This window comes from Sarcophilus harrisii, chromosome 5 (genome assembly GCF_902635505.1).
Source record: "Sarcophilus harrisii chromosome 5, mSarHar1.11, whole genome shotgun sequence".
NCBI classification, from domain to species: domain Eukaryota; kingdom Metazoa; phylum Chordata; class Mammalia; order Dasyuromorphia; family Dasyuridae; genus Sarcophilus; species Sarcophilus harrisii.
Genome location: NC_045430.1, coordinates 282,488,987 through 282,516,342, shown reverse-complemented (window position 1 = coordinate 282,516,342; position 27,356 = coordinate 282,488,987). Strand labels below are relative to the sequence as shown.

At 47.0% G+C, this 27,356-nt stretch overlaps 1 protein-coding gene across 8 annotated transcripts in view; it reads right to left on the bottom strand.

The window, feature by feature from the left end:
- Nucleotides 1-27,045, bottom strand: part of ETV1 (ETS variant transcription factor 1) — an 81,680-nt gene extending 54,635 nt beyond the window's left edge. The window contains exons 1-5 of one of the 8 annotated variants that reach the window (XM_031940708.1): nucleotides 26,837-27,045; nucleotides 24,904-25,078; nucleotides 23,833-23,920; nucleotides 22,175-22,222; nucleotides 11,846-11,899 (exon numbers count right to left, since the gene is read on the bottom strand). In XM_031940708.1, the coding sequence (XP_031796568.1) occupies nucleotides 11,846-11,899; nucleotides 22,175-22,222; nucleotides 23,833-23,920; nucleotides 24,904-24,948 (235 nt within the window). In that variant the 5' untranslated portion in view covers nucleotides 24,949-25,078; nucleotides 26,837-27,045. The other 7 variants (XM_031940709.1, XM_031940706.1, XM_031940707.1 and 4 more) reach the window with 7 other exon arrangements.
- Between the last annotated feature and the right edge of the window lie 311 nt (nucleotides 27,046-27,356).

The following is a 27,356-nucleotide window of genomic DNA, read 5'->3' as shown; positions in this document are numbered from 1 at the left end:
TCTCTCACAATTAGAGAAATCCATGTGTGCTCATAGAAGGTATATTTGTGTGCCCACATGGGCTTGCTGGTGAATAACCTAATATCTCAGAAGCTTTCATGGAAAGAAATATAAATAAAAATCTGGACGTGAAAAAATGTTAATGTCTCAAACCTGATCCCACCAGCCTGCTGAAATGACCATTAAGAAGCTTTAGTTCTAAGCATTTTCCCTTTGATCAACAGGAGGATGGTTTTATCACAAGATGGGCTAACTGAAGGCTATCGATTGGTTGATAAGCCTGAGAGGCAGGCCAGCCTTTAATCTGCCTCTTCACAGCCCATAAGAGCTGAGCTCTCAGGAAGAAGAATTGCGCTGGACCAGCCTGTACAAAACAAATGCTTCGGAGGGCTGGAGAGAGCAGAAGCTGTCAAGGAAGGGGTCAAATTACCAGGGCTTCCCAGCAGATGAGGGAAAAGCAGCATCCCTCCCAATATGCAAGGGGTCAGCACGTAGCACCCTCACTAAGTGGGGATAACAATGTCTGATGGGCCAGGCTGTGGTTACAGGCCTCGTGACTCAGGGGCAATCCCCCAGAAGGATATGTGTCAGTGCTTCTTCACGCCCCTGCAAGAAGAGTTTGACATTACAATTCAGGATCAGACAGGGCAGGTGGGCTGGGGACATGAAGGGAGCAGGATGGGAAAAAGGATTTCAAAATTCAACTCAAACCTCTAAATATCAAGTGGTTATCTTGGATCTACACCGACTGATCACAGAGCATCAGAAAGGTGACTCAACACAGACATCCATTCCCTGTTCAGAAACTAGTTCAGAAACTAGGAATACACCCAGAAAGTCCCCTCTTTAGAATGAACCCAGCAGGGCACAAGGCCTTGTCTGGCTCAGGCTAAAACTTCACAAACAGAAAAGGTGGCTGAGTGAACAGTTACTAATGAAAACTAAGTGAAAGCTGTGCAGTGTCCAATGTCCATCTAGTACAGCTTTTGCTCTCCCATCAAGCTGCCAAGAACACTAGCTCTAGCAGCTTTCCCTAAGAAGAAACCATCACAAACAGGCTGACAAGAAACAGCACAAAACTTGGGCACTGGGTGGGGAATGGACTGGAGTACTAATTAACACAGATGCTGACACACTGATCCTGTTACTATTATCCCTCTATTCTTCCCCTCCCCCCCAATTTTCCAAACCAAGAAAAGATACTCCAAACCTTCTCACAAACACAAGGCCAATGTACTAGAGTGAAGATCTTCAGGAGCTCACATAGTCACCTGTGACTATCATTAGAAAAATGACCCAAGAAGCTAGATCAAAGAATCAGACCCAAAGGAATCTTAGAAGTCAAGCAGTCCTACCCAAACATGACCAAAAACCCCCTCCGTGAAGATGTCCACCAAGGGAGAACCCTCCATCTTTCAAGGCAAGCCATTTGGGAAAGCTCTAATAACATGGCAATTCTTTTTTATATTTAGCCTCTCTCGTTGCCATTTCCCCTGAGACTGTTAGTTCCAGACTCCAGGGTCAATCAGCGTATGTCTCATCCCTCCTCCATAAAAGAGCCCTCTCCAATGCTTCACGATGGCTTTCTTATGGTTCTAAAGCTCCTCTTCTTTTTTTCAGAAAGAAAAAGCTCAGTTCCTTTGACGGTTCTCCTCTGTCTTGCCCCAAGGTCCTTCATCAATATGGCTTCGTCCTTCTGGAGGTCTTCCAACTTAGTGATACCCCTTCTAAATTGTGGTGCCCAAAATGGAAGATTTCAGGATGGAGGATGGGGACCCTCATGACCCTACTTGTGCATAAGGCAGCCTAAAGGTGTTCTAGGCTTCTTGACCACCAAGATATATTGAGCTGATAAACCAGAAAGATCCTCAAAAACCATAAAAATCAAACCAGTTGCCTATTTTTTTAAGCATGGCTTCCCCATTCTGCTTTTGTGAAGCTAATCTTTAGAACACTTTATAGGAGCTCTTAGAAATGGGGTCCAAAGTTCAAATCTGTCAGGGTCTTTGTGGAGGAATTCCCTTTACCCCATGCCATCTATCTTCTTAATTATATCACCTAAAGTCACTTACAAACTTGATAAACATGACAAGAACAGAAAAAACTAAAGGTAAATAGCTTTGTACCAAGTACTAATCCCTAGGATGTGACTAGAGACCTTCTTCTCAATCATCACCAAACTGTTTATGATGATGCTTGGGGTCTTTTAAAGGACCCAACTCCACCTTTTCCAAAAATACTGCTAGATTTAAGCCCATAAAGATGAGGAGTAAATCCACAGAAGAGAGAGATCTAAATTTACACTGGAAAGAAGGGAATGTCCAATGAAGGGAAATGTAAGTTCATTTGGGATGAGTCTGGTTTAGTGGAAATGACCAATCCGGGTCAATCCCCAAATGGCACCTACATAGCAACCAGTTTCTATGGCATCCTCAGAGATTCCCTGAGCACATATCTTGCCAGGGTTTCTACAGTGTCTCATTCACTAAAGTCATTATGGGAGCCTGGTGCCAAGAGGTTCACAAAAATAGCTGGCTTCTTCCATTACGTCAAGGAATGATTATTTCTCGACAGGTAATGAAAATTAATCATCACATTCAGGCTTGGTATTTTATGGCAGAGAGGAGATAGGCAGCCTACCCCCAAATTAGAGTTCAGTAGGAGGCTGATGGATTGGTATTGGCTAAAATTGGAGTTAAATATCAATAAGGGGTTTGACTGGCCCAAGTCCTGGATTCAAGAAACACAAGTCAATGCCTATAGGTGTCTGTACTGGGCCCGGACTTCATACAATCCACTATGAAGAGATCTCTTCTAAATCATCACCGGTACAGCCAGAACCATGAATATGACCAAAAAGACGTCTTTCTACCTTCTCTTCTCTGCGACACAAATGGGCCAAGGTGACTTGACTGTTCCACACCCTAATTTCCACTTCAAATAAAAAGTAACAGAGCTGATGTGTTAATGAAAATGCTTCAATTCATAAAAGTTATTGTGGATATGAAGGCCAAATAAATGTAATTACAGGAAAACCAGTGGTTTTGTCCTTAACCCTAAGGTGACACAAGGTTTTCTTTGATATACAAAGAAAAGCACAACAGGAAAATGAAGGCAGAGGGGAGTCTCGTTGCCCCAACCTATACCACTTCACATGAATCCCTGACCTATCACAAAGAGAGGACTGCAGGGAGAACACTAGGCGTGAGTCAGAAAGACCCACCCCAGAAACCTCACTGGCTGTGTAACTAGGGATGTCACAACTTCTCTGGTTTGCAATTTCCTTACTTGTAAAATGTGGGAGGATAAGCTGTAAGGGGACTTGCCAGCTCTCAATCTGTGATCCTATGAACCTCTATGAGCTTCACATGACACGTCTCATGAATCTGCAGCAGGCTATGCTAGCCAAGGGGGCAACAAAGGCTCGGTTCAGGGTCCAGATAAGGACCACTGGTCAAGGATGCCCTAGAAAAGATTCCTTTCCCAGTTTCTTCATCTGTAAAATGGATATAACAGTACCATCCACTTCCAAGATTGTTGTGAAAATCAAATGAGATAATATTTATAACGTGCTCTTAGCAGTTTCTGGAACATAGTAGGCATTTAAGAAATGCTTGTTCCCTTCCCCTTTCCTTTTCTGGTAGAGTTTGAACTATATCATTTTAAAATCTCCTTACAAAACTAGATTCTGTGTTTTAGAGATAGAAAGTATCATTTTTCTTCTAATAAGCCAATGGCCAGCACCCTTAGGTCGATTATCTTTGGATATCCCCAGTGATAAAGAGCCTAAGGAAGGTAAACAGGAAATGTTCAAAGGAAGAAACCTAAGTTCTCAATAAATGTATTTCAAAAATGCTCTAAAATCACTAATTATTAGAGAAATGCAAATTGAAGTTCCACATCCCACCCACTAGATCAGCAAAGGTGACAAAATGGTGCAATGACAATGTCTGGAGAGCTGGCACTCCAACAGGAATATTGCCATGTTGTGGATCCCGCAATTTTGGAAAGCCCCCGATGCTACTACATGGTGATACCTTATGAGCCAGTGATAGCCTGTCTATAAGACCTGGAGCCAAGCAAGCTCAGAGAAAGTGGAAAAGCACCTTTTTGTGTCCATACAAAAATATGGACAGAATTAATATGGACAGTGTTGAGGAACTGGAAACTAATAAACTATCTAACAAGATATCCATGACCTAAGAAAAGGGATCGATTCAAAGAAACTCAGGAAGACTTTGATGAACTGAAGAGGAATAAAGCCAGTAGAATTAAGACAATAATTAATATGATGACAAAGTGGTAAGGACAAACAGCTTTGAAAGACTTAAGAAATTGAGTGAGTGAAATGCCAGCCATAATTCCTGGTGACTGAGGAGGAAGCAAGCTACCCACTTCCTTTAAGAGAGATGATGATTTCGAAATGCAAAATGGCATACACTTTTTTCCCCCGATATGGTCAATGTGGAGATTTGTTTTGCCTGATTATGGATAGTTGTTGAGACAGAGAAAGAAACAGAAAAAGAGAGATGGCCCAAGTGAGATAGAGACAGGGATGCAGGAAAAAAAAAGAATGAAAAGGAAAGAAATAGGAAGAAAAATATAAAGGAGTAAGGAAGGGAGGAAGGAAGGGAGGAAGGAAGGAAGGAAGGGAAGAAGAAAGGGAAGGAGAAGGGAGGGAGGGATGGATGGAGGGAGGAAGGAAGGAAGGAAGGAAGAAAGGAAGGAAGGAAGGAAGGGAGGGAGGGAGGGAGGAAGGAAGGAAGGAAGAAAGGAAGGAGGGAAGGAAGGAAGGAAAGTAGGGATGGAGGGAGGGAGGGAGAGAAGAAGAAAGGGAAGGAGGAAGGGAGGGATGGATGGAGGAGGGAAGGAAGGAAGAAAGGAAGGAGGGAAGGAAGGAAGGAAGAAGGGAAGGGAAGGAGGGAGGGAGGGAGGGAGGAAGGAAGGAAGGAAGGAAGGAAGGAAAGGAGCAAGAGTTGGAAATATTTAGGTATAATTTTTTTAAATGAATGACCCCAAAACCACAGAAGCAGAAGCAGCATGAGTCAACTAGTACATAACCAGGTATTCATCCACCTTTTAATCACTGCACAGAAGAAAATGGACAGGTCTCTTATTTGTGGTTTTTAAATTATTCAATTTTGCAAATAATAAATTTAAACACAAGCATTAGGATGTTTTTCTTACTTTGCTCTCATTTCAGTCTTCCAAAAACCAACCCCAGCTACCTGAAAGTAACTGAAGAAGCTAAACCATCTTTTAACTGGCTTTGGAAGGCTTTAACCCGGCCTCCAACTCCGCACCCATGCAAAGCGTCCCCTGCATAATTTAGGAAGCTTCTACAATGGTGACAAAAACTTTGCTAAATCAAGTTTAAAAAAAAAGAAAATGAAAAATAGAAAAGGAATGATCATATGAAAATAAATCCTGAAAAACATTTTTCTCATCATCCTTTTATCAGACAACCTTGTGCAAATCGGATTTTGCGTGTAGTCATTCCCCACCAGCTGAGCTTCTACGTTAACATTTAGCTGAGCAACTATCCAAGGAAACTCGCGCATGGAAAAAAATAATACAATTAAAAAGAAAACAAGAGCAAGCCAATCTAAAGCTGGGGCAAATACTTCCACTTAGTAAACCACAGTCCAAATTTTCATCTCATCAAAATTCAGTAAGAGACAGAAACACGCCGTACGTCTCATGTAAGGGATATTCACTGTAAAAGAAACATAGAGCAAAATAATACTAATAACAGTATTCTAACACTTTCATTCAATTAAAAGCAAAACTATTCCACCTACACAAGACTGCCACACATGAAGCAATAAGAGGTAAAAATAGTAGAGTAATGGCTTATTCCAAGACTGTTTCTGTCTGAGCTCTACTGAGTATGAAGATGAGAAGGATGAAATAATAACTACAACAACAATGAATAATAGTAATGATAATGTCAGTAAGAAGCCAGAAACGGTAGAAACCCAAATAGGGAACTGAAACCCTTCCCACTACCCAATCTGTGGAGCTGCTTGTCAGCCCTTTTCTGCACCAAGCTACACCCAAGGACCTGACTTGGGGACTTGCCTAGAAATGTATCCTCCTATTTCTCAAGGCCTCATGGAGTGAATTCAAAGCCTGGTTGTGGCTGCCCAGTCCTATATCTGGACCAGGATTGGGCAAGGCTAGATGAAAAAAAGAAAAAAACAAAAAACAAAAAACAAACAAACAAACAACAACAAAAAAAAAAAAAACAAAAAACAAAACATGGTTCCCTGCAGAGTTTTCTGTCTCTGTCCCTGTTCCTCATCCTGACTTCACACCAGTTTCCCTGTCCAGGTCTGGAAGGACAGAGCCCCCGTAGAATCATGGAGGGTGACTGGGAGCATTTAATAGACAAGGAAGAAATACAAAGTGAAGGAGTTTTTAAAAGGATCCTCTTCCACCACCGGCTGCCTTCCATTCCTGCCTTCCCCAGCCCTTGACACCGTCAGGGCTGCGCGGTGGCGACTTGCACTTTGGTTCAACTTGCTAAGATGCCAGGAGGGGTCAGCTGAGCTCTGCTGGGGGCCAGGGTGGCTACTCATTGGCCTTTGTACCCACAGGACGATACCTTACATGGAACAGGAGCTGAATAAGGAGGGAAGTGGTTCTCTCTACACCACACTAATTATTAATAAACTTGTTAATAAATTAATAATTGGGAATAACTATTGTGTGTTAATAAGTTAATAAATTGTTACCTGACTAAATCTATGGCAATTCCTAACCAGGAGGCATTATAACGCTCGCTGGGGCCAACTTTCTCATTTCTCCGGGGAAGAAACCCCAAGGAGGTTATGACTTGCCCACCATCACGAGGTTTTGGGGAGAGCATATGTTGGAGCACCACACTTAATGAAATAGATGCATTCCTGTGAAGCTGTCTGTAAAAGACACTTTCCCCAAAGCATCCTGTTTTCCCACTGACATTTATTTTTATTTCAGAAATACATCCCGAGAGAACTCATTCAAGCAAACAACTGCAGGAGCTGCCACAAGGTCCTCGGGTGCCTGCTGGTCCCGGGATGTCCGTCTTCCCAGTCCCCTCGTTGTGGACCCCTGGTCCCCCCAGAAGGAGGAGGCCCAGGGCACGTGGGAACGTAGGTGCCCCAGACAGACCTCCTTTCACAGGAGCCTAGTTCTAGAACATGCAGGGACCCCAAAGGGCTTCTGGTCCAATCCTGTCGTCTTCCAAAGGAGGAAGTGGAAGTCTAGGTAGGACAGATGACTTTTCCCAAATCACACGAATCAAGGAGCAAAGAAACTCAGACCCAGGTCCTTCCAATCCAAACCCAGCGTCCTCTCTCAGCCCCCACGGCATTTCAGTTTTGAGTGGTGGGAAGCCGACTCGCTAGCCACGACAAGTTAGAGGAGTCAGGCCCTGTGGGACCCTCAGAGACGTCACTGGGGACATGGGTCCTGCCCACTCATGTGGCCAGCCCTGCTACAGTCCCTGCTACAGAGGTGCCCACCTCTCCCGCAAAACACTGTGTGTGTGTGTGTGTGTGTGTGTGTGTGTGTGTGCGTGTGTGTGTACACACATGTACACGAGCCCTTCTCACAATCACACGGCCTCTCCCAGATAAGACCTTGAAGGCAGCCTCCTGAGGCCATCATGTGTTCTTGGAGCAGGGAGTGTCCCAAGAAGGTCCCTGCCTGGCCCTCCCAGCCCCTCACTCCCCCTGGGACTCACTCCCTCCTTGTTATTGAACAGGAAAAGGTCCTGGAGGGAAAGAAGTTACCTACTGCCTATGACAAAGTTCTCAAATAGTCCACAAACCAGAACAAAACCAGAAATGACCCTGGCCCCACCTTAACCATACCAGGCCCAGGCTCCCTTCCTTACACTAAGCTTTCTCAGCCCACCCTATTACTCAGGTGGAACCAACATGGAGATGGAGAGACGGAAGGTACCCTCAGGGACTGAGCTCGCACCCACATGGTGGTCACCAGGGAGCAGCCCAGCCATCCAGAAACCCAACTGAGCTCATCCAGGCTTGGAAGGCACATCCCATCTCCCCCATCACTTTGACTCACAGCAAATGGCTTCCTATTTTATAGGCAGAAGATCTGCCCTTCCCAGCTCCAAGACTCTCTCTGTCTCTGCCCCCCCCAGCTTCCTTCCCCCTTACCCCTTGAGGTGTCTCCTTTTGCAAAGCAAGCACTGCTTTTTCCCCATTTTCTGAACCCATTCCTCCACCTTCCCCTGGGCCCTGACTCCACGGAGAGCTCCTTTCTCATCTTTTCTTCTCTCTCTCCTCACTCCTTCCATGATCCTTCTTTGCAACCTATTGTCCTCCATCCCACCCCCATCACTGACTGAGTCCTGGTTTTCTATCCGCCCAAGAATCATGCAAATTCAAGTGTTCACCTCTACGGCTACAAGTCCCTTCCCCAATTTTTCTTAGATGGGTTTAGCCGGCATCCAGGTACCGGACACACTGGCTAAGTGGCCCTGAAGTAGTCACTCAGACCCAGAGACAATTTTCTAAGATTATTGGGGGGAAGGGGAGCTGCCGACTGACACTGGTAGAGACGTTAGTACTGAGGGCTTCCTTTACTGACAAAATCACAGGTCTGGACCTCCCAAATTTCCTAAACTCAACTACCAGGAATTGGTCTTTTTGCCACGTTTCTAGTTTCACACAAGCGTTATCTTCTCCACATTCAAGAGTAATGCAGAATGGCGTCACTCCACACAGTCTAACAACCCTGCAAATCAAATCTATGACAAAACAGCCTTTAAGTCTGCTCTTCTCCAGCCAAAGAATCCTCTCCCTCTCTTTTCAGATTTATCTTTTTTATGGTAAAATCAAGCGACAGCCACTAAGTGGCCACCATGTTCCAGGGGCACCAGGGGCAACCAAACTCGAGGAGTTTAGGTTCCTTTTGTAAGTAACTCTGAGGCCCCAAGTCCAACCTATGACCAGAGGATTCCCCACCCAAGTATACCCAGCAGTTAGCAAACCATCATCAACAACAACATGCACACAATTCTCGAAGATTTGCAAAGTACTCTATAAATCCTATTTCATCATCCAAATGCCAGGAGAGATTGCAACATCCACATTACAGAAAAGGAAACTGAGGCAGACAGAAGTAAGCATCCCGGGCTGGATTTGCACCCAATTTTCCTAACTCCAGACTCAACCCTTTACTCAGAAAACTCTTCTTATTAAATGAAAGAATCCCCTCCCCCAAAAAACAAAACAAAACAAAAAACAACTAAACATATGGCCACTGCTTTAAAGGGAAAATATGAAATATTTTCCAATTCAAGAAAGAAGACTCTAAAAATATTTTAAATATGTTTTCTAGTGAGAAACTAAAAACTGAAAAATAGCTCTACCTTGTTTGGAAACTCAGACTAAGATCCAGACTTCACTAACTACTCACAATGAGTAGAGATCTGGGCTTTGGAGCTGAGAAGTCCTGGGTTCAAGTCCTACCCTCTTACATGCAAAGCTATGTGACCCTGAGCAAGCCCCATAATCTCTGAGAGCCTTCTGGGCAATTCTCTTATACTGGGGGTGAGAAAAGGCTGGCAGATGGGCACCGAGGAGCAGTTTCCTCATAGGACTCCCCTCTATTGGTGAACTTCCAAATCTAGGTCCTAAATCCTATGGGATGGTATTAGAATAAATGAAGCAAATGTAAGGACATATACAGAAAGGATTCATTAGAACAAAGCACTTGTAGGGAGAAGCAGCAAGAATGCAGTGGACAGAGCAGCAGCTCAGGAAGATCTAGATTCAAACCTTGCTTTGGCTGTTTGCTGAATAACCTTAGTCAAGTCACTGAAGTCTAAACCTCAGTTTCTCAATCTGTAAAATGGAGGTGACATTAGTAACATCTGTCTCACTCTTGTGATCCTCAAAGAAAACGACATGCACCAAGTTCTTTATCATTGGCTACACTATGGACAAGTTGTCTCACTCCCTTATTTCTTCATCAGCAAAATGGAACTGGGAAGTTTGATTTCCATGAGAAAGTTATAAAGCTAGGTCTGGGCTGACTTGCAAAGAGAAGCAGTTAGGCCCTTTGGACAGAAGAGGAAGCCTCCCCCATAACTTCTGCAGGAGGGTGGGCCTTGGCTTTTCTTCCATGGGTCAGTGGGAAAGGGACCCTTCTGGGGGGCTGGAAGGAGGATACAATTTCTGTTTAGCTTACTCCTTCCTCTTTTCTTCCTTCTCACGTTCCTTCCTTTCTTCTTTTCTTTCTTTCTCCCTACCGCCTTCTTTTTCCTTCTTTCCTTCCTTCCTTCCTTCCTTCCTTCCTCCCTTCTTCCCTTCTTTTCTTTCTCCCTTCCTCCCTTTTCTTTCTCCCTTCCTTTACTCTTTCTCTCTAACCTTCCCTCCCTCCTTTCTCCCCTCCTTTTTTCCTTTTTAACAAAAATATCCACTTCTCCATTAGAATACAAAGTCCTTGAGAGCAGGGACTAATTTTTTATTCTGTATCCCCAGAACTTAACCTCATGTTTGGCACATACTAAGTGCTTAGTAAATGATTTTTAATTTATTCCCCCAGAAGACCTGAGCTTACTACAGAGAGTGGCCAAACCCTCCCTGAGCCTCCATTTACTCATCTAGAAAACTAAAAGTTTCTAAGGTTTCTTGAACTCATCGAACAAGTAAGGGTTGTACCTCCCAGTCCTGGAACTCTTTTTACAAAGACTTTACAAAGATTCTTTCACTTAATCCCACAAATCAATGATCTTAGGAAGTTGGATTTGAGTGGTCTAAGCTGGGAGGAATAAGTTGTGCCGTCTGGTGCACAGGATAGACGGATAGGAGGAACCATTTTTGCTAACATTCACCCCTCCTTGGCTTTGCCATATATCAAGATTCTGGGTGTGACGTATAACTGAGCACAAGTGGGTGCCCTTGTCCCCATCATCTTGTGAAACTCCCTTTAGTCTAGCCTAGTACTGACCATTTCTGATATAAAGAGAAAAGGCTTTCTATGATCTCTTTCCCAAGCAAGATATTGGCCCTAACTGCTCTATTTGTCACTGCTTTCAAATAATACTTTTCTCTAGGTCAAGCTCTATCGTAGAAGAAAGAGACCCTGCAGGGACCATATTAGTAAAGGGAGCCAGTCACTGGGAGAAGGCACCCAAGGGATCAGTTGGAGCTCTCCCCTGTAGTCAGGCTCAGGTAAGGAACACAAAACTGAGAGCCAGAGACTGCTCACGAGCTGCCTCATGTCAACTCCAACACACCAAACTCACTCTACTGAGGCTTTGAGCTGGGGACCGAAGGCAAGCAACCCAGACACAGTCATATAAAAACTAAGATCCCTGAAGCAGATTGCACCAAGGCCATTACTAGGAACATGCATAGATGCTTGTTAGGGACTATGGTAGAATATTGTCATTGATGCCCTGGGCCCCCACAGACCTTCTGCCACAATCTGTCTCCTCTGAGCCACGGTACATCTTCTCTTCCCCTCCCTGGGTCCTCTCTTGACAACCTGCCTGGGAGTGTGAACACACCTGACCATGAAACACCTGACCCGCTCTAAGCCCCCTGCAGAAGCAGATGCCCAGTAGACAGGTGGGGTGCTCACTAAGCAACTAAGCTTGGCTGCTGGACAGGGCGAGACTCCCGTCATCTGGGCAGCCCTCTGCCATGGTGTCCCACGAAATAAAAATCACCAAAAAAATAAACAGAAGATAAGAAGGACCTGGCAAAATCTGTGAGTCAACAGGAAGAAAGAGGGGACCAACCATAAAAGCAAAGGAAAGAGGGGGAAAAAAAAGAAAGGGAGGGGAGAAAGGCATCAAAGAGATGAGTCACACTGTACTTACAACTTTCAGCCTGATAGTCTGGGACAAACTGCTCATCATTGTCAGGTACCTGAGCTGAAGAAAGAAAAAAAAGAAAAGAAAAGAAAAAAAATGAGCCGAACAACCAAAGCATAATGGAAAAATAAGGTCAGCGGGTAGGAGTGGGGCGGGTAGCTGAAGGGCAGGGAAGCCCACCAAGGGGCAGCTGCCGATGCTTTGGCCCTGACACCTGAGGGAGCAGGAGAGGTTCTGAACCGAAGGAGGGGATGCTTGGCGAGCCTAGACTCCCGAGGGCACTGCCCAAGCTCAGAACTAGAAGGGACACCCCCTTGACCCTCCCCCTCCAGCACTACACATCCCCAGGGTTTGGGGATCCACCCATACTTGGGGTAATCCAGCTATCAGCACACCTCCAAACGCTGCTGGCCCCCAGATGCTAAAATACTAATTTAAAGGAAAAATAAAAAGCTCCATCCATCTCCACCACCATGCTGACAGCAAAGTCTCTTCTGCCCAGTCTGCCAGGCAATAACAGAAATACTGGCAGCAGCCTGTCTGGGGACAAATTCTGTCCACGCTGGGGCACGGGATGGAGGAACGCTCAGGACTGTTAACTTGTCAACGGTAATAATGACGATGATGATAACTGGTATTTTACAGAGCGCCACCTCTCTGCCGGGCACTGTGCTGAGTGCTTTACAGATGTGATCTCATGTTCTCTGCTCTTCCCAGGCCTGCATTGTTCCCTCTGCCTTGGAAATGCTTGAGCACTACCACAAAACACCATATTAAGCCACAATTACTCAAACAGAGGAGAGACTCCTTTCCCTACAGCCTCCACCTCCTAGAGACAGCCAGAGACCACCAAGTCTCTACCCAACAACATGCCTATAGACATTATGGAGAGTCACCGCCCAGACCTCCTTTCCATCGATGGGGCCTCCATCAAGATCTGGTTTCAAGATTAAATAACAATTACCGCTCCCCCAGCGCACCCTTGGGACATCCTGTCCTTGAAAACTCATCAAGTCCCCTCCACACGCCCACTGCCACCTTCATAGAATGATTCCCAAGAAAGGAGGCTCATCTATGCTCCCATTCAAGATTTAAGCTCAAGAGAGCTTAAATGACCTTTGGCCTGAGCTGTGCAAGGACCCAGGTCTCCAATTTGCTTTGCTTTTGTAGGCCTAAGAATTGGGGCTGACGCTTGGTTCAAGAGATGTTTGCTTAAGGGGTTTCTTATCGCTGAGCTTGAAAATGGCTTTTTTCTATTACTAGAACATGGATACGATGAGATCTCAGCACAATTTCTTACTGTTTGGTAAATGATAGCAAGCTTCATGATATGATGGGGTGGGGAGAGGGAAGGAGGATTCTAGACCTCTTTGCACCAATGCAGATCAGTGACTTGTCTGTCATTCGGTCTTAGTGAGATGTCTAAGGGAACTGAGATGTTCAGTGACTTGCCCAGAATGCATCAGGGCAAAATTCGAATCTAGGTTTTCAGAGATTCTAAGACAGCCTTCCATCTACTACCAGATTCTTTCTCTAGAATAAAATACAGGAAAATTAAATATGAAAAGGGAGATAATCTAATGTGGTAAGAAATGACAAGGCATTTAATGACAACAAGCATTTATTAAGCATTTACTGTGTGCAAGGTCCTGGACTAGGCATTTGATGCATTTGTTCCTCTTACATGGATCCCAAACAACCTTTAGGAAAAACTATAATTGGCACTGATTGCATTTCTTCGTATCCTTGAAGCTCAGAGTAACACCTGGAACACAGTGGGGGCTTAACAAATGCTAGCTGATCTGCAGTATAGGTAAGAACCCCAATATTATCTACAAGCAGCCATCATTAGGCTGGATTTGAAATCAGGAAGAACTCAAGATCCGGTAAAAAAAACCTTAGTTGCTGTGTTACCCTAGACAAATCACCTAAGATTAAGGGTTTGGATCAGATGGAGAATGATATTTACTTGGGCTAAGTATGTGTGTTAAGTGCTGAGGATACAAATACTAGCCATTAGGTCAACCTTTCCCCTCAAAAAGCTTCCATTCTGATGGAGGAAAATAACAAACAATGGGCATCTGGAAAGTAGGCTCAGGGGACATGGAAAAAGAGCAATCTCACTGGCAAAGAGGTGGATAAGTCCAGAAGAAGGAGACTAGTTAGGAGTAAAATGATCACAAAATGGTGGTCTTAGCTAGGGATTGAACCATCACGTGGGCAGACCTCAGAGCGGTGTCATCTCTAAGGTGGGGAACGCAATGGGGAAGAGTGGAGAGTCCAGGAGGGAAGTCAGTCAAGAGTGGCTTTGAAGGCCCTTTCCAGATCTCAATCTGCTCTCCTCCAAAAACAGAGGAGTAGGAAAGAATGCATCCAATTCCTCTACTTGCTTATACATAGATTCGCTTAATGATTAATCTTCCCTTCTACCATCTCAGATTCAGATTCATCCAAGATGCCCTCTCCTCATAAAGTGACCCCCGTGAGGCCTTCTCTGTCAGCCACTGTCCCTGTATCCCTGCTCAATTAAACAGCTCGTCGTGAGATTCTGTGCCAACGATGGGACATGACCCAATTTGAGAACGTCTACAATCCAACAGAGCCAAGGGTAGCTTGAATTATCCCTAAAAGACCAAGGAAGAGCTGTCATTCCAATTTAGCATCATCTGCAAACTCCTCAAACTATTTCAAACTGGAAACTGAGCAGATTCCCATCAACTGGAAACCAGCTAAACAAACCACGGTCCAGGGATCAGGCAGACTATTTATCACTGTGCTAGAAGAAATGGCCAAGGTGAAAAATACAGGGAAGCCTGGAGAAATCCCCATAAACTGTTGCAGAACAAAGTAGAGAAATCCACGAAAACAAAAGATATCACAAATAGTGGGAACAGAAGAAATCACTGCCTCCCCCCAAAAAAAATCCAATATGAAGGCTGCAAAATTGTGAAGGACAAGCCTGGCTGGAAAGAAACTCTTTTGGAAGATTCTCCTCCTTCTCCGAGTGGGAGAGCCCCAGGGTTTGTACACTGGTTGAATGGATTTTCAGACTTTTTCAATGTACTGATCAATTATACTGATTTTTTCACTCTTTTACTGCTTTTAAAAAAAGTGACGTGATATGAGATGACTTCCTGGGAAGGGGAGGAGAAAGAAGGAATAGCGTAAGGTTTTTAAAAATATATCAATAACACCTGATTTTAAAATATACTGCTTTTCTTCCTCAGATTTATGAATTAGAATGGGGCTTTTTAAAAAATCCCACCCCAAACGTTGTTTTTTTTTTTTTTAAATAACAATATAGCCACACCTCATAAAGCAAAGTCAAACGGTGCTCTTATTTCTCTCCATCATCCCTCACTCATCAGAGCTCTGCTGATAAGTAATAGGAAGGGGGGGGGGTCATCTGAGCAGCTGCACCTCCCCAGCCTTCACTTTAGAACAGATACATTCTCAGGACCCTGGTAACATGCAGCATCCCTCCACGAGGAGTTAGAAATGGCCAGTGAGCCCCAGATTGAATCCGGGTCATTGACTGTGCTGGCGGCCAAGTCTTCCCCATTGGCTGGGGGACTACGTCCGCAACATGGCCCACGAAGCATCCAGCTCGTCCTGCGTGGGTGTGTTGGGGGAGGGGGCGTGTTCACGGGAGGTGTGGGGGGGAAGGACAGAAATGAGGGAGCCGGTCTGAGGCTCCTCTCTGCTCCCATTCAAGCCCTCGGATAATAGCTGCTTACGCACAGTTTGTAAAAGGAGTAAGGAGGAGAATTGATGGTGGCGTTCTGGCTCTTTTTTTTTTTTGAAGATACCAAATAAATAGACCTGACACTTCCGCCTGAGCACGTTACAGAAATCTAACCAAAAATATGACTCACATTTTCACAGGAGCTAATCTTAAGAAGGAGAACAGAGCAAGGGACCCGCGCGCTCCTGAAATAGACAAAGGCTGTGCGTGCGTGTGCGTGTGTCTGTCTGTCTGTCTGTCTGTCTAGTGCTGGGTGAGTTTAAGAAGGAAGCAGTTAACCAAAAACCCGACTTGGATCTGAGCAAGGAAAATGTGCTGCCTCGGGACAAGAAGGCAGACTTCCTTCCCATTCTTCCATGGCACCGGGCTCTTCGGCCAGCTCCAAAATGCAGCTTGCTTAGGTTTTGTCCGAGGAGACCGGTGTAAGCTGGAAACCGAGCGGGGCAGGGCAGCGTGGGCGATGGACACCCGTGGGTCCTTGCTATCGGCCCACGGGAAAGGCGCTCACGACCATCCCAGCAGCCTGGGAAAATCCTCCCAACTTAAGGAGAGGGAGAAAAGGAAGCGAAGGTGAAGGGGGAAAGGGAGGCCAAAAGGCCGAGAAAAGGCTTTCAAGATGATGGAGCGTGTGGGTTTTATTGGCAGCAGCGCGGCAGCTCTACAGCCCTTCTCCATTCGGAGCCGAGCGGCCCCAATCCCTGGCTGCAAGTGGGCAGAATTTGCACTCTCAGCTATTTGCTTCAGCCTCAGGGATGATTACCCAAAGCTGGCACCCCCTTTCCAGCACTTGGGGGGGCAACTGGAATATTAATTAGGCTCTGCATGCCCCAGAACAGCAGCAAACCCCACTTTCGGCCGCAGCGCTTCCTTAATGAACGTCCCCTTGCAAAAAGACCCCCCCCCCCCCCCAGCTAGGTGCAGCCGAATCTAGCTGGTTCCAAGTGGAACAGAAATGAGGCTCCAGGAAAAGTTGGCATTTAGGGAGGTGACACGATTTCTGGAGAGAAGGAAGAGCCCTCTCTTTTCTTTGGGGAATCGGAAGCCCAGGCCCCAAAGCGCAGCGCCCGAGGCCCCTCCCCAGCAGGATGCAGGAGCAAAGGGGTTAATGTTTAATTAAAACCAGCTCCCAGCACTGAAACAATGACCCGGAGCCAAACTAGGCAGAAGATGGATGAGTCATTCTTTCTGCTGCTGAATGAGACAGCTGATCTCCCAACCATTCCTCAAGACAAGCAGTCGGAGCCCGAGGCCGCTCTCCATTCACAAAAAGCCAGCCAGGCCGGGCTGAGCCATGTGGGCCGGCCGCAAGCCTCTCCTGTCACGCCCTGCCACAGGGCTGCAGGCAGGAAACTTGAACTCTGCGCAGTGTAAACACACCAGGCGCAAGGCTTTGTCTCCCCGCAGAGCCCGGGGCCGGCCCGGGAGGGAGCGGGAGGAAGACGCGGAGGCTTAACCCCTTCTGGCCAGAGCCGCCCCCCCCCCTCCACCCCGGAAGCCAGCCCCCCCCCCCCGGGGGGGGGGAGTCAGGCCCCGGAGCTTTGTCTGCCCGGAGGACGAGCGGCCTCCAGCCCGTCCTCCCCAGGGAGGGCAGCCTCCTCCCGGACGCACTCAAATAACGTGGCTTTGACCTAGAGGGAAGGAGACCCCGGGCCGTCGGAGAAACTTTTCTCCCCCAACTCGGTCCCGAAAGCCAGGAACAATGCTCCCTGGCCATCCCCAGCGAGCTCTCCCTGGCTCGGCCCCCAGGCGAGCTTCGGGCCCCGGACCCCAAGCATCACGAGTCCACTAAGCCTGGTTCGGGGCCACATCCGCTGGTAACATTGAAAACGACTGCACAAAAACATAAGCATTAATTAATGCTCGAGCATAAACACGGGGAGAGACAAAAGGGAAGCGGCTTCCCCCACTGGAGAAGCTTTAAGACTCCTTAAAGACATCCCTTCTTTCCCGGCTCAGTCTCCCAACAAGCACCACTCAGCTTCAAGGCGATCTGCTGGGACTTGTAAAGGCACCAGGGGCTTAGATTAAAAGAAGCCCCACAGGTCTCTTCCTCCTGATGCCCCCACCCCGATTTTTTAAACTCTTAGTTTTTTTTTTCCTGACCCTATTAAAAAGATACAAGACTTTACCTACTTATTTCCAAAGCATCCCCCCCCCCAAAAAAAAAAAAAAAGATATATAATTCTAGTCAACAGTGCACACTGACAATCCAGAATGTCCCGGGGGGTCGCAGAAGCTGCACGGCTTTTAAAGACATCAAGCGGTCCAGTTTAATTCCCCTTTTCCCTATTTTTGTGGGAGCGTCTCATCCCGGTCTGGGGGATACTCCTGAGGTCCTGGACCTTTAAAGCACTTCCTCTCCCAGGCTAGCCTAACACACCCCAATGATGCCCCAAAGGAAAATGGCCCCAAATGAGTCCAGGGGCATCTCTGAATTCTAGAAAAGCTCCACTTAGAGTGAAACCTCTTTTATTTTGTTCTGAGGAATTATTCACTTAGGTAGTTAGGTGTGTGTTTGTTTGTTTTTTTCCTTTAGCTATATAAAATACCATTTTTTTTTAAAATTGTAAGGCATCTATTTCTTACTGTGATATCCATAAATAACACATTCATCTACCAGATTCTTGGTTTGCTTTTGAACCCCATGGAGACAGAGATGGAGGCCATCTTTGCACTTCCAAGCATTACATGTCAAAAGTACAGAAAATTTTATTCTTGTTGTTATTTGAACATCATCAAATCTGTTCTGGATACAAGTTCAGGAAAAAAAAAAAAAAAAAAAAAGTCAAATCTTTCCAAGGCGTGGTACGTGGCCAGTGACCCCGCTTTGTGTGAGAATCCTCTTTAGTGAGACCAGAGGAACTGAAGAAAAATAAGGGTGCCGGATGGACAGGAAAAATCCCCTTGAAAAAGCGTTCCACCAAAGTTCTCCACTCCTATCAGCTCAACCTTTTCACCAGCTCCCCATTCTCATTGCCAAAAGGCCACTCGTGAGTCACCTCACTGTCAATGGGCTGTATTTTGTGCTGTTTTAAAAGCATTTTTCTCTCTCAGATGGTGAAATTCGTAAACAATTTTCCAGTGAACAAAGCACTGTGTTTTCTTCCCACCCTGCCCCCTGACCATTGCTCCAAATCCCTGCATATTCACCTGGCTTCAGTGACTACATGGCCAAGGTTAAGAATTCAGTTTTTCCCACCGTCTCTATCTGTTCTAGAATCACCGGATTTCACCAAGATAGACTGACATGACACTGAGTTAATATTTGAACCAATTATTTCAAGTCACCGAATAACTGCCATCTGCCAACAGCAATCTAATATCGAAATACACACAATCAATAAAAGCATTTTGCATATGAAAATGCCAAAAGGAAACAGCAGTGGCATAAATAGAACATTAGTACTTGGAGGGAGAGTTTAGAATCATTCTCATCTGCCTCCTGACAGTGGGGGACCTGTCTAACCATTTTCTACTTTGGGATTGGACAGGACCTTTCATAATTCTGTCCTCAGGAGATTTTTACCACAAGAGTTTTCAGTGTTTTGGATCACGGACGTAGTATCAGCCTAAAACTGCTCTACCCTGAAATGTTTCTAGTCTGCTTATTTAAAAGATGAAGTGAATTTTCACCAAATCCCCAAGGCTTTAAAATATTCCCCTCACATTTCAATACGTCTAGTTATTGCTTCATTCCCCCTCATATTAACTAAAGTTAGTAAACCAGGTTAATTACCGCAATGACCATTAATAAACAGGCTGTTCTCTGCATTTCACTCGTAAAAATTCTAACAGGAAATAGCAAATAAAAGTTTGTAAAGCTAAAGAAACCAAAGGCCTTCAGAGGGCACCTCTCCAGTTATAGCTTTTTTCAGTCATTCTTTATGAATATTTTTCTGCAGCTATATGTTTAATAAATATATTTTCTATTCTGATAATTTCCCTCACAATGTTCTCGGCTTGGGGAGAAGCCTAGTTAATTATCCAAATTTTTTATTATTTTTTTTTTCTAAAGAAGGTCAAGATGGCTGGAGATTTTCTTGGTCACTTTCCTGACTACAGAGCATCAGGAAAGAAAATATGTAAACATGAAAAAGTCAGCCAAATTGGCAAGGTCCAGAAGGACAGAAATGGATAAATCCATCTTTGGATAAACAAGACCCATTTGCAGATCTGTTCTTGGCTAGACCGGTTCAGACAGTCAAGTAAGTAGAGCTAATGATGCCATTCTGACACCAGCTTATGGCAAATACTCCTGCACACCCCCAAACTTGTATTCAACTCTTAGTATTGAGAAATAATATAAAAGGTGAACTGAATGAGCAAATAATGAAGAAACAAATCCTCATTATTAAAGGATAATTAAACTCTATTTCCAAAGCAGCTCATCAACTTTTATAGCTCTATTAGACACATTAGAAGGATGAGCAGTACACTTCATCTCAAAATAAAAGAACCTTTTCATTTAAAAAAAAATATAAAACAACACAGACATTAGGGTCAAGGAGTCTATCACAGTGCAGCTGACCTAAAGGACCACGGTGGCAGGATTTCTTTCCCAGAAGTCCCCCCACCCTCGGCATTCATGAAAGTGTTAGGCTTCAGAGCACAAATATTCATGCTTTCAGAATTAAAATATGTCTGCATAAAACCCCATTTTATTTCAAAAATAGCAACCATACCCTCATCCTGGGCTTATAGAGCTGGGTCTTTTTTTTTTTTTTTTTTTTAATTCCTGGGTAAGAATTTATAGAACCAAGTTTAAGAGCATAAGGGAAAACTTGGATGGATCATTCAAATCACTCATTCATTTAGCCACAGGAAACAAGCTCAAAACTATAAAAATGCACCAAAGCTGATTATATATCTATAAAAATATTTATAAGTCAATTATAGATGCCACATTTTTTAAATTCCAGGAACAGGGTTGCTATGCACACCCAAAAATCTGCCAGCAATTATTTTTACTTGGAATCAGTGAGCATTAAACACTGCAAGAAGTAACAAAATGTTCCAACTCGATGAAGAGAATATTCAGCTCTAATCCATATACCAATAAATTATCTCGTGGATCTTATAAGTATCCGGATACATTTTCAACTTTACAAAACCAGTAGCCGGGGGTCAATAATATGATATCCGGGCAAAAGAGATAAAGAAAAGTCATCTCTGGGACTGTGGGTGACTGGTTATGCATTAGAAGAAATTCTATTTTCGGTGACAATCTAAATCCCCCCTCTCCCTTATTAGTGCCTAACCTTTATTAGCATCTCAACATAATCCCTTTGCTACAAGACGGTGAAGAGAGGCACACACATTGACAAAAATGGCAAAAAGCAAAGATTCAAGCTTGGAGAATTAAAATCTCAACAAAACAAAGAAACTCACTTTACATGCTTCCAGCAACTTGACCGTGCAGAACTCTCAGGGGGGAAATGCTCTCTATCTCAAAGCAGTTTAGAGGAAGAAAGCCTGACCCCCACTTCCTTAGAAAATCCCATCCACTCCATGCCCCAACTTGCAATAAGATGGGGACTGAGCTGGACGAACACCGAAACAGCACAAGTCTTGAGTTCTCTCTAACTTTTCCCCTCAAGTCCTCAGACAAAATCCATGCCGACAGGACAACTCAAGCCACTTCTATGCCTTATGCTCATCGGATAAAATGCCCAAGGATTTTTTTTCCCCCATCCCCAAAGAAAACAAACACCCTTCAACACCAGGAACTTCTGCACTTTTACAGAAACACTATCTCATTGTCCCTATGAAAACCAGCCAGCAACACACACGGTCAAGGAGGGATCCCAATGGATCGCAGTATTGCTTAACCTGATCAAAATTAGAGGGAAAATGCCTCTCAAAGTCTCCCTGGCTTCCGAGGGGAATTCCAAGAAAAGCACCAGCCAAACCCCATCCCCATCCAACACTTGCTTGCCTGCTGTACAGTAAGGAAGGAGAAGATATGGAAAAAACCCGACTCAGCTCCCCAAGGCTTCCTCAGCAAGCCCTCCAGAGCTGAAGCACTCGATACACACCAAAGGCTCTGTGTTGGGCACAAGGTGGGAAGAAGACACTCGCACTCAAATCTTGAAGCATCCCGTCCCGATGAACCCAGAGCCACTAATTTCTGCCATCAGAAAAAGTACTCCAAGAGGACAGCGGGTAACTAAGTGTGCGCTGCTGCCGCTTGGCTTCAGAGGAAAAAACCAGCCCCGTGCTGGCTCGCTGAGGTCTCCTGAGGTACAATCATATAAACCTGATCAATTGCAATTAAAATCTGAGCAGAGGCTCCGAACTGGAAGTCTTGGTGCATTAGTTCTTGCCCAAAGCAGATGTGACTGGGAGCTGGAAGCAGTTTCTCCTGGTAATTTGTGATGACACAGGCTACAGCAGCCCCAGAGTCCCCAAAGACAAACTCATCAGAAGCTCTAATGTATGCATGACACATGAGGTGGCTCTTTTAGAGCTCAATTAATTGGTCTGAACATTAAGACAGCAAGTTCAGGACTTTTTTTTTTCCTCTGGAGTTTCATTCCTCCCTCCTCTTTCCCACCCCCCAACCTTTTTTTTACAAGCATTTTCCCCCTTACCTTCTGCAAGCCATGTTTCCTGTAATTGGCTCAGATCTTGAAAGAGTTCTGGAAAAAAAAAAAGAGGGTGAAGACATAAAATAATATGGCAACTCAACCTTTAATCTTCTCCTTCACGAAATGAAAATGTTATCTGCTTTTTTTTCCCCCTCTGACACACATGTATATTATATATGGAGATGCTATTAAAAGAAAATCTCTTAGAAAGAGTCACCATTTCTCATTGTGATCATGGCAATACCTGCTACTGGCTTTGTGGGGAGGGGGGGTGTTATCTACTCAAATCAGTGATCCTTGCATAAAAACCAGAATCCTTGAATGCAGACAGACCATCACCAGGGACTGCCGGCCACCCCTTTTTTTTTCTTTCTTCCTTGTGATAGACCCTTTTCAATCAATCAATCAATCAATCTCCCTCTCACAGAGAAAGTGAAAGAAAATGGGGGGGGGATTAAATTCAGAGAAACTTGTCCCTTGTCATACTGAGGGGCCCATAGGCATATCTTTCCTAGAAAGGCATGCCAGAGGCTAACTGTGTGACAGTCACTGAGGGACGCAGGATCACTCCCTGGCATATTGGTCCCCCTTATCTACAAGTTTTGATTCAGCTCTCAGGAGTCTGGCAAAGGAAAATAATCAGAAAGAAAGCTACTTCTTTCTAATATCTATTAAAATTAGGAACAGAGGAACATAAACTTGGCTTTTCTCTGAATTAAAAAAAAAATCCAAAGTAGACTGCATTCTGAATGGCTATGTGGGCTGATGCAGGAGGGTATTTTGGGAAACTATGGAACTCAAAATTCTAATTTCAGTCAGCTAAAAATAACCAATTTTTCGATAAGTGGCTGTGGCAAGCGACCCAGCAGGAGGGATTTCCTCTGGGGTGATTCACCTGGCTGAAAAGTTAGTCTTTCAGTTCATAGTCTTAAAACTCCACCAGAGACTCTAAAGGGTTAATCTTTAGCCTCTGCTCCCCGGGGGCTCAAGGAAGCTTCAGGAACATAAATGAACTCAGATGAAAGACTTAAATAGGGTTTGCTAGCAACTCAAAGCTCCTAAACCAATGGAATGACCTAAGCACTTGGTCAACTTTCAATGTTTTTATGTGTTTTTGAAAATCATCAAGGTATTCGTAAAAAGCAGTGGTCTGTGACCACATCAGGTCGTTCCACCTTACCCTTTATTAAGTCATTTCTCATGAGTGGCCATGAAAAGGTGTCAACATCTGAATGACCTCTCATTGGCTTCTATAACTGAGCTTGATATCTTCGACTTTTTTCTCCCTCCCTTCGCAGTTTTATTGACAGACCATATGGGCTTCACTACTGAAGCACAGCCATGGCTGGAGAGAAGGATGCCTGAGGGAGGGAGGGAGGGAGGGAGGGATGGCACACTGAACTCCTCATCTCGCTCTTTGATTCATCTCGGACACAACCACGACCAAGTATTGAAGCGCAGATTGCCACAATATGCAAAGAGTTTCAAGTCACAAAGTCATATTATTCTGGGCCAAAATAGTCTCTCTGTCTTTTTCTCTCTCATACAAATGCTTTTGGGGAAGAGTAGGGTTTTTTGTTTGTTGCTTAAAGGAAAACATAAGGACAGGACAGTTCTGTTTTTTTTTTTGGGGGGGGGATCAGAACAAGACAAAACCTCACCTTCTGAGTCATGAGCCAGGTCTCTGTTAATGAATTTTCTTTTCCTGACATTTGCTGGTTTCTCATTACAGCTTCTCCCACGCTGACTCTACAAATGGGAAAGATTAAATACTTTAAAAAAAATTTTTTTTGGAAGCTCTGATTGTCACATGCAAAAGTCGCAAGCAAACCCGAGGGAGAAAGACAAGTCTAATGGGCCCTCTCCCTCTCCTGTCAAGGGACACCCTCTGGAATCCTCCTTTCCTGGAGCCAGCTGACAGCTAAAGCTGCTGATGGGCTTTCTTTCAGCAGCCGATCCAGCAAAGGCTGGGGCTGCTGCTGCTGCTGCTGCTGCTGCTGCTGCTGCTGCTGTTGCTGCTGCGGCTTCGGCTGCTGCTGTGGCCTGAGGCTGCTGCCATCCCACAGCGTTTTATCCTGACGCATCTCGATGGAGAGAGATACATATGGAAGGCTCCCTCCCTAGCATCCAGCCAAGGGGAAGACATGCATTTAGCAATCAGCTGGGCTGAGCTGAACTATATCCATTTTCCTGGGTCTATTTTAAAGGACGGGGAATGCAAGAGAAGTTCTTTCATTTCCCTCCCCCCCCCCCGTCCCCGTCCCCCCCCCCCTTACAAAGACACGCAAAACAAAAACAAAATCCTGAAAACAAAAAGTGTCAACATTGGTCTCAACTTCATTCTGTTCAATGTGGCAGACAAACCCAGCCAGAAACTTTGACTGCAGCTGCTGCTGCTGCTGCTGCTGCTGCCTTCCTCCTCCTCCTCCTCCTCCTCCTCCTCCTCTTTTCATGGTGTGCACTTTAACTATCCAAAAAGAAGTCTTAAAAATAAAACGATGCCTTATCCCAGTCCCTGGAAGGAGGTACGTTCATTCCGAAGCCTCGGTTCCTACAGGGAGAGTCGCCCCAGAGAGCCAAGCAACCGAGCGATCGAGCAGGGACTGGCCCAGTAACTCCCTCCCGGCGCCCCCTCCCCCCGCTCCCCGCTCCGCGCGCAGCCCTCCCCCCTCCCGAGGAGAAATAAGTCGGAGTCAAGTTTATAAACAGCCACTCGGGCGCTGCTCACTCACGTTGCTGACCAAGTAAGGCACTTGCTGGTCATAGAAGCCGTCCATCCTCAGGCGGCGGCTGGGGCCGGGCCGGGCCGGGCCGGGCCGGGGCTGCTCGGGCTACGCGGAGCTCCTCAGCGCTCTACCTTCCGAGCATCGGGGAGGACGTTTCCTCGCGATCCGCGCGGCTCTCCACCTAGAAAGGGGCGCAAGGCGGCTTTTAGGTCGGGGCCGAGCGGGGGGCGGGGGGGAGGCAGCGCCGGCATTTGCATAGCTAATTACCCGGCTCCAACCCCATTCACAAAATGCCCCCTCCCCGCGCAGCTTCCTTCACCTGGAGCCCCCGCCCGCCCCGCCGCCCGAGCTCGCTACTTTGTGGCAGCCGCTCCCCGCGGCCCGAGCCCGGACAAAGCGGCCGGCCGGGCCCCGGGGCGCTCCGCTCCGGGGGCCTGCTGCTTGTCGCTGGGCCGGGGGTCCGGCCGCGCGCCCCCCCTCGGCGTGGTCAGCCGGCCTCGTAATGGCGATCAACAGGAGTTGCTTTGCACCTAACGGGAGGCGGGAGAGACGGCCCGATCTGGCCACCCTCCCCCCTCCTTTTGGGGGCCGCCTTCGCACCCCCGACCGCGCCGGGGCCCGGAGAGACGCGCAAAGTTGTGGGCGAGACCCACCTGAAGGCTGTGCCAGGCGCTGGGCTGCCAACACTCCCCTCCCAATTTAATCCAAACATGAATCCTTGCCCGGCACCTCCCCCTCGGAAGCCGAGAGCGCCTCTGCCAGAGCTGGCTTCGGCGGTCCTTCCTCCACTTCTCCTCCAGGGGCCTCCGAGCCAAACTGATGGATCCCCGCCTCCCATTGGCTCTTGGGCTCTTTCACCAGATCAGATTTCGGGCTGTCAATCAGGCGGCGCTCTCCGGCCGGCTCCCCGCTCCCCGGCTCCCGGGCTCGCTCGCCCTCGTCCTCCGCCCCGGCCCGGCCCAGGTTCTTCCCCAGGCTGGGATCGAGGGGACCCCGGCGCCCCGGGGAGAGGCCGCCCATGGCTGCCGCCTGGTCTCGGCTGCCTTCCTCGAGGGCTTCCCGGACAGGGGGCCCTGTCATCTCCCTCCCTTCCTCCCGCTTCTCCGCCCGGGTTCCGGACTCCGTGTCCCACCTGTTTTGATTTTCGGCTTCACTATCTACTTGGAAGTCGCCCCAGCTAATTGCTTAGAAGCGGTTGGATGGTACATTTATTCCCCCGGTAGATTGCGAGCTTCTGGGACCCCGGGGTTGTCTGGGCCTTTCTTTTCAACCCCAGGCTTGGCCCAGAGCCTGGCACATTGAAGGCCTTTAATAAAAGCTTGTGACCCGGCTGCATGCGTTCCTGAACGCTCGAGTCCGGGGATTTGTTGTCCCTTTAGCTGCAGACATCATTCCCTGCATCCCTCCGACTCGGTGGCTGGCTCTGGGCAGGAGAGCCCCAGCCCAGCGTCCCCATAGTGTTGGCTACCTGGGGGTTAGAGGGGAAATGTGGGAGGGCTGAAAAAGCAGGACAGCTTAGGATGATGGGCTTTTGAGGGTCTGGAGAAGGAAGTATGAGGGGGGTGGGGGGTAAAGGACGTGTGGAACACAAAGCCCCCCCCCCCCCCCCACTCTGCTAGGTTCAAATAAGCTCATCCGGAGGGAAGAGTGATGGAGGAGGGGCCGGAGAGGAGGAGGAGGAGAACAGGAGAGTCGGATGCCACAGAACCTGCCTATTTCCTGCGCTTTGTTATGGATACTCTAAAGGAGGAGGGGGAGCATCTCTAGAGAATTTAACCCTTTGGGGCCTTAGTGGAAGGAGGAAAAAGGGAGGGGGAGGAGGGACGGCCAGCCCTAAATCGGGCTCCCTCTCCCTCCACACCCTTCTGGCCCTCAGCGCCTCCCCCCGTAGGCCCCGACCGCGGCTTTAGAGCTCAGACCGTCCCCTCTCCTCCATCACCTCGGAAAGTTCGCTTCCCCGGGAGGGGGGACGAGGGGCGCCTCCCTCCACCCTGAGCAGGCACACAGCCTACTCGGGACAAAGGCAGCACCGGCTCCTTCAGCCTTCAGCCGTCGGGGCCCGAGACCGATCGGAGGCGCTAGCAGGCTGCCCGTCCTAGCTCGGGATCCAAGAGGCCCAGGGGCGCAAGGGAGGGACGCCGGGAAAAGGAGGGCTGCGCAGGTTTCCGAAGAAACCCAAGAGAGGGGGCCGCTCCTCCTGGGGGGGGGGGCGGGGGCGGGAGCAGCTCCGGGCCTCCCCGCCGCGCGCCGCGCCCCCATTGGCCGCCTCCGGCCGGGGCGGGGCGGGCCCCATTCACAAAATCCTGGTCCGGCGAGGTCACGTGTCTTGGAGAAAAGTGTGGGTGCCAGACTAAGCCGAGTAACCTCAGCTCTAGAGTGAGGGCCCCGCCTTCCTCGCTGTCACCCCCCCCCCCCCCCGGCTCTCAGCCCGAGCCCAAGAGGCCTGCACTGGAGGGGGG